Source organism: Phragmites australis, chromosome 14 (genome assembly GCF_958298935.1).
Source record: "Phragmites australis chromosome 14, lpPhrAust1.1, whole genome shotgun sequence".
NCBI lineage: Eukaryota > Viridiplantae > Streptophyta > Magnoliopsida > Poales > Poaceae > Phragmites > Phragmites australis.
Genome location: NC_084934.1, coordinates 6,112,530 through 6,119,321, shown reverse-complemented (window position 1 = coordinate 6,119,321; position 6,792 = coordinate 6,112,530). Strand labels below are relative to the sequence as shown.

General features: G+C 42.3%; 1 protein-coding gene across 1 annotated transcript; it reads right to left on the bottom strand.

Annotated features, from left to right (window-relative positions):
• Window positions 1-965: 965 nt before the first annotated feature.
• Window positions 966-2,555, bottom strand: LOC133891451 (uncharacterized protein At4g14100-like). Its single transcript, XM_062332164.1, has 2 exons — window positions 1,968-2,555; window positions 966-1,630 (listed from the first exon to the last, which is right to left on the bottom strand). The coding sequence occupies exons 1-2, from the start codon at window positions 2,476-2,478 to the stop codon at window positions 1,413-1,415; spliced, it is 729 nt and encodes a 242-aa protein (XP_062188148.1). The 5' UTR covers window positions 2,479-2,555; the 3' UTR covers window positions 966-1,412.
• Between the last annotated feature and the right edge of the window lie 4,237 nt (window positions 2,556-6,792).

The window sequence follows — 6,792 nt, the reverse complement described above, 5'->3', positions numbered from 1 at the left end:
TTTTGCAATGTTTATTAGTGCAAACAAAGCAATGTCGATTTTTTTGAGAAAAACGAAAATGCGCAAACTATTCGTCGTGGAAATATGTATGTAGAACTTTCTTACCGAGAACGTGTTCTGTGGCAGGAATAATAGCAGGTTTCGAATTCGATCAGCATGCATCATGTTATTTCATTGCGTTTTAGTTCTATTGCAATGTGATATTGACCTTTTGAAGTGACGACACTCTCTAGTCAAAGTCATACAAGGACATTTGGTCTCCAACTTGACACGGTAAGGTTCTGTGGAAAGGTGAAATACAAGTCGTTCGATTTGCTAAGTAGAAAGTTCTCCCTCGGTTATTTAAAATCTACCTCATTTAATGTATTCTATGTTTTTACAAAAACTAAAAATCATTGGTCAGATTAAAGAGGGGTGGTTTAAAAGAACTACAGTTCACCAATTCAGTAACTACAAATAGTCATATATATATTCCCTAATTCAGTAATTGAATATCAAGTAACTAATCAGCTCAACTGGTGCAAACATTTGCCTCTGCTCAATCATGTGTGTACATTCAGAATATACCGACGGCTGAATCGTGCATTCGAAACGGTGAAGATTGCATTTGAGCATTTCTAATTTCAACAAAATATTTCTATCCTGGGAGAATTTGAACAGAACATTTACGCATTTTCATTTCCATATGGAGCCCAGGCCTTTTACGGGCCTGCTCCTAAACTGGGCCTCATAAAGATATGGGCTTTATATGGAGCAAAACGTCCATGTGTTTGGGAGATCAGTACTGTTATAATCAAATTCATAATTCAGTAATGCTTAGTATAAAATCGACTCTAAAATTTATCATCGTAGTAGCAGGATTCGGCGTTATTTTTCCGAAATAAAACTGTGATACTACCAGGCTAGCCAACTAATAGAATCACCAATTCATTGATGTTGCTCCAATTCAGGCATGATGCTCTGTCTACAGATAGGCAAGCAGCTCATTCAGTTATGAATTCATGATTGATTCGTGGTACAAATTAGCATATGTGATGGAGCTCAGCTTCATATCATACCCACCCAACCAATATACATGCTCTCCCAGCCAGAATCCAGATGTTCAATTCTGCATCCACCATTCCGGTTCAGCGATCACAACTCAGATAGCAGAATTCAGCAGCTCAAGTTCAGTAGGTAGTACCATCGTTCCAAATTGACAGATACAAATCTACTACTGATCATGGATCTTGCATTCTCGATGAAAAGAGTAACAGCTACTACTCATCTAATTGTCGCGAAGTGCTGAAGTACTGTTACTACACATCACAACAGGGTTCAAGAAGCACATCGTGATTAACAGAGCAGAACAGATCAGTATAAGTATAGATCACCGTTGGGAAAGCCCCTCATCAGTCGAGCATCAAGAAAGTTCACTGGTCAAATGATGCAGCTGCAGCTGGAGCCCCGGCGAACCTGATCAGGCTGTTCATCACATCGGCCCTGTCGTCCTCACCGTCAACTCCATCTGCACTGACATCGTCGATGGCCGTTGCGGCATCCCGGCCATTGAAGCAGTAAGCCGGCGCCTGCCAATTGGAATCCTCTAGCACTACCCCCACCTCAAAGCTCATCACATGCTGCTGCATCCCTGGGAAACAAGAGCGCACAAATTACCAATCTGCTGCATCAAGCAGATACCGAACAGCTGAAGAAATTCAGTCTTCAATAAGAACAGCACAATGTCAAGTGTCAAGATCAAGAAACTAAAGAATTGGAAAATTCAGACTGCATCCCTGCACAACAAAATCGTACTACTGCTGTATCAAGAAACCAGCTGAAAAATTTAGAATCTTTAGACTGCATCCCTGCAAAGTGCAGAGCGAAATCATAGCAACAGCAACCATCAGATTGCAAATCTGCAAGATTGCAATGCCGCATCGAAGAGCAAAAGAATTCTTAGATGGAATTTCATTTGCAGGTGGTACCATTGAAGAAGTTCCAGCGTACGGGGCGGCCGGTGGCGACATCCTCGTAGTACCAGACGAAGTCGACCTTGGTCCACACGTGGCAGTCGAACCCGTCGACAGACTCGCGGCCGAGGTAGACGGCGCCGGCAGCGAGCCAGTCGGGCGGAAGGATGCCCACGGGGAACAGGATGGTGCGGCAGGACGTGGAGTTGAAGATGTAGGAGGTGCCGTTGGTCCACTCGACGTCGTAGAGCGGGTCGCCAGAGAGCTGATCCCGGATAAGGTTGAGATTGCGGCCACCGGGCCAGTCGTAGTAGAGGTCGATCATCTGCAGCCGGCTGCCGCTCTCGGTGAGGTTGGTGAAGACCACCGCGTGGAACTGCTCCGGCCACGGCGTCGGCACCTGGGGAGGGACGCCGGCGTCTGCCGCCGAGAAGGGGGGCCTCGGTGTGACCTTGTCATTGGCCGCGGAGGCGGCGGCGAGGAGGATGAGCGGGAGCAGCAGGAGCGGCGGCGGCGGCATCGGCATCTCTTGCGGCTTATCCGGGCTTATCGCTTGGTCTATGCCGACCAGCCGAAGCTGCAGTGAGGGAGGAAGAGGTCTGTAAAGAAAGGGCCCACTGGTCCAGACATGCAAAGTTGTAAAAAGGGGCTCGAGAAGTTTTATGGAATACACGGGTAGGGATGGAGCTTTAAAAAGAGAAAATCTACTATTTATCACCGGATAAGTTTTCACCATTAAATAAATTATATTTCCTTGTATGTCATTAAATAACTTATTTTGTCTGTGATATATCACTATCAATTTAGCTCTGTTAAAACCTGTAAAAAGACATATATGCCCCTATTTCTCTATTTCTCGATCTATGCGTGCACCCTTTCCTCTGCTCCTCGAGCTTCCCATACTCCTCCTCTTCCCCGTGCAATTTGATGGTCTAGCAACTAGCGTTGCTACACACATGTTCGGCACGCTTCTAGGTTGCCTGATACGGCAGTGCATCTCGGACACGGGTAAACAAGCGTGTGCATGCATGGGGTACACGTCAGGTGGTCATGCGAGCGGAGGCTAGTGTAGGGACGCTTCGAGCTGGGTGATGCGTGCTAGGCCATACCATGGCGAACGTTAGACACACACAGACAAGACAACAACGTCCATGTGTGTGGCTAGGTGCGCAAACTTTTGACCTGGGGCAACTGCGGGATAGCAATACTACTAGAACGAGCATGATATGATGTCACACCTCGAAAGCTCCAACCTAAATATTGAGCATGCATATGCACCATGATGTCATGTTTTATTGTTTCCGGCTTTTATTCTATGGTTCAAAACTTTTTGAAAATGTTAGTTGTTAAACGACTCGTATTTCCATCATATATATATATATATATATATATATATATATATATATATATATATATATATATATATATATATATATATATATATATATATATATATATATATATATATATATTCTCTATTCTACTCCCTGCGTTAAAAATAGCTATTCAACGCACCGGTCGCACCGCTCCCCCCCTCCCCGACCCAGACCAGCCCCGAACCACCCCGAGCCCCGCCCCCACCCCCCCCCCACCCAGACCAAACTCGCGAAACCCCGCCAACCAACCCGCAATCGTAATCCAGCAATTATTACGACCATAAAATTTTATGTTATACGACCGTTTATGTATTATATCATTACCGTAATTATTTAATCTTTATAACCGTAACCATATAGCAACCAGATCAAAACAACCGCAACCGTGTTCCATTCATATTTCAACCGTATATTTCTTTCTTATTTAACGATTCGACGTGGCAATTAACTGTATCGATTCCCAACCGTAATTTTATATTATATATGGTCGTATACGTGTAACATACCATTGACAGTCATGTTGACGCCGAACCCGCATATAACCGTACTGAACTAGATAATATAACCATATATATTTTATTCTTTCACGGTCCCCCTTGCGGCACATAACCGTACCCATTCGTATTTACTCATTTGTTTTAACCGTATATACGTTATTTATTCACGACAGGATAATTTAAAAAAAATGTTGCCCCGCCCCCACCCCCCCCCCCCGACCCAGACCAATCTCGCGAAACCCCGCCAACCAACCCGCAATCGTAATCCAGCAATTATTACGACCATAAAATTTTATGTTATACGACCGTTTATGTATTATATCCTTACCGTAATTATTTAATCTTTATAACCGTAACCATATAACAACCAGATCAAAACAACCGCAACCGTGTTCCATTCATATTTCAACCGTATATTTCTTTCTTATTTAACGATTCGACGTGGCAATTAACTGTATCGATTCCCAACCGTAATTTTATATTATATATGGTCGTATACGTCTAACATACCTTTGACAGTCATGTTGACACCGAACCCGCACATAACCGTACTGAACTAGATAATATAACCATATATATTTTATTCTTTCACGGTCCCCCTTGCGGCACATAACCTTACCCATTCGTATTTACTCATTTGTTTTAACCGTATATACGTTATTTATTCACGACAGGACAATTTAAAAAAAATGTTGCCCTGTCGGTTTTGTCATTCATGTTTTAACATTAAAACTTTTACTCAATCATGTTTAGAGCGTTAAAACACGATTGTTCAATTTTTCTTTTTTATTATTTTTTTGGGTTGTTATTGTTCCCCGAATATTTTGGAAACCGCGCCATCTGCTTAGTGCGGTTTGGGGTGGTTTACCATTTACCACATTACGGTTACCATTTTTATTTTCTCGTCATTGCGCAATCTTCGTTTGTAGTTCCTAGGGTTCCGGCGGAAATTCCTCAATTCATCATACGTTCTAGCCGCCTAGATCACCTTTCGCCGCCGCCTTCTTCCTCCTCCGCCACCTCGTAGAGGGTGAGTTCGTGATCCTGCTCCGCTGCATCGCTTCTCCTCCGTCGAGCGGCGCCATGGACTCTACCACTGGGCATCCGATTGATAATCAATCAAAGGTAAAATCTATTCTCGGGTTCTACTCAGTTTTTAGTTGTATGGTTTTGTTGCCTTATAAATTTTGCTGATTTGTTCAACCCCTGACAACGATTTTATATCAGATTAGGTAGTTTTACCCCACCTCATTATTGTTTATCATCCAATTTTCGTTCTCAGAAGTCATACTTTAGTATATTAGATGCAATGTGGAGCATTCCATCCGGAATATGTATAAATTTGTACATTTTCATAGGGTATTGTTTTAATACCCACCTGCTACAGTTTGACATCATTGTCATTTTTTATCCGTAGATGCGTCGCATTGATCACATACCGGAGCGCACAACCCGTGTCGCATTCATGAACAGCCAGGTTTATTACGACATGAATGTTGTTGGTCATCAGGCCCATGAAGAAAAATGTCCAAATTCTGAGGAAGCTGGTCCAGGTCCTCACAAATCTGGCACGGCCCACAATACTGAATAGGAACAATCAACAGATGATGGCGACTTTGTTAACCCATTGCCAAGAAAGAGAAGAGCTATTAGTAAGGCTCCGTTATCACGCAAACATCACGCTGAGGACGCCGAAGCATCCCCAGTAATCCCTCCGAAGAAGAGGCTGGCTTCTACGACTCGACATTCACCACATTCACCCCATCCTGAGACACAGACCATCAGGGTAAAAAAATTATTGTCAAAACATTCTGTTAATTACATCCTTAATCTGACCATACAATTACTGTTACATTTTTCAATGGACTTATTCGATATGTTCTCGTGCATACCTTAGGGTAAAGATGGTAAAAAGGGTAAGCTCATGTCTCGATGCAATCCAAAAGATGTCTTGGAAGCCATCAGGTCACTTTCTGATGATCAAGTGGCAGAAATCCGTCGTCTTGGATGGGGCAAATTTCTGGAAATCAAAATTGATGCTGTCGAGAGTCGCGAGCTTTACTGTTTTCTTATGGATCATATTGATATAGTTCACATGAATCTTATTTTATCTCATGATAAAATACTCCCAATTTCTGCCCAGTCAGTTCACATTGTTCTTGGTTTACCAATTGGCGGTGGAGAGCTCACCTTTACCAAGACCAAGGAGATTACAAATGCAAAAAAAGATCTGTTTGATATGCTTGGTGAGAAATTGTCGATCGAAAGGTTCAAGCTTGAAGTTTCCAAGGGCCTTGCGGATGAGTTGTCATTGAGGTGTTTCTTCATGATAGTGTTTAATAGGCTTTTGTTCCCGACATCATCATATGATGTTTCGAACAACGATGTCAGGCTTACTATGGATATGAGCAAGATTGGTGAAGTTGATTGGTGCAAGCTTGTTGTTGAGGACATTAGAGCAGCAGCTTCTCAATGGCAACGTCGTGATTGTAAAGTCATTAACCCGACCATATCCGGTTGTTCCCCATATCTATTGGTGAGGCACTGAACCCTTTAGAAGTAATAAAATCCTAGTTCAAATTTCGGCATAACATTTATTTTAATATTTCCTTTGGTTTCTTTTAATTTGTTTGCTGTTCCTTTGCGTAACAGATATATTATTTGGATAATCTCAATCACGAGCTGAACAAAGGCGATAGGATTTCAATCCCTCGTGCAGCATTATTTGACAAACACAAGGTTGAGCACCTTACAATGCATGATAGATTCACCGACAGACATGGAAAATTGGTCTATGGTGGTACTCAGGTACTATTTATCTAGTTTAATTCTAATTTCCGCAACATGGATGTTGTTATATGGTTAAGAATCTAGAACCATAATTTTATTGTCAATGCACCCGTATATATTTTTAATATGGTTTTATGGATGCTGTTGATATGGTTACATGGTTGCTTTGAATATGGT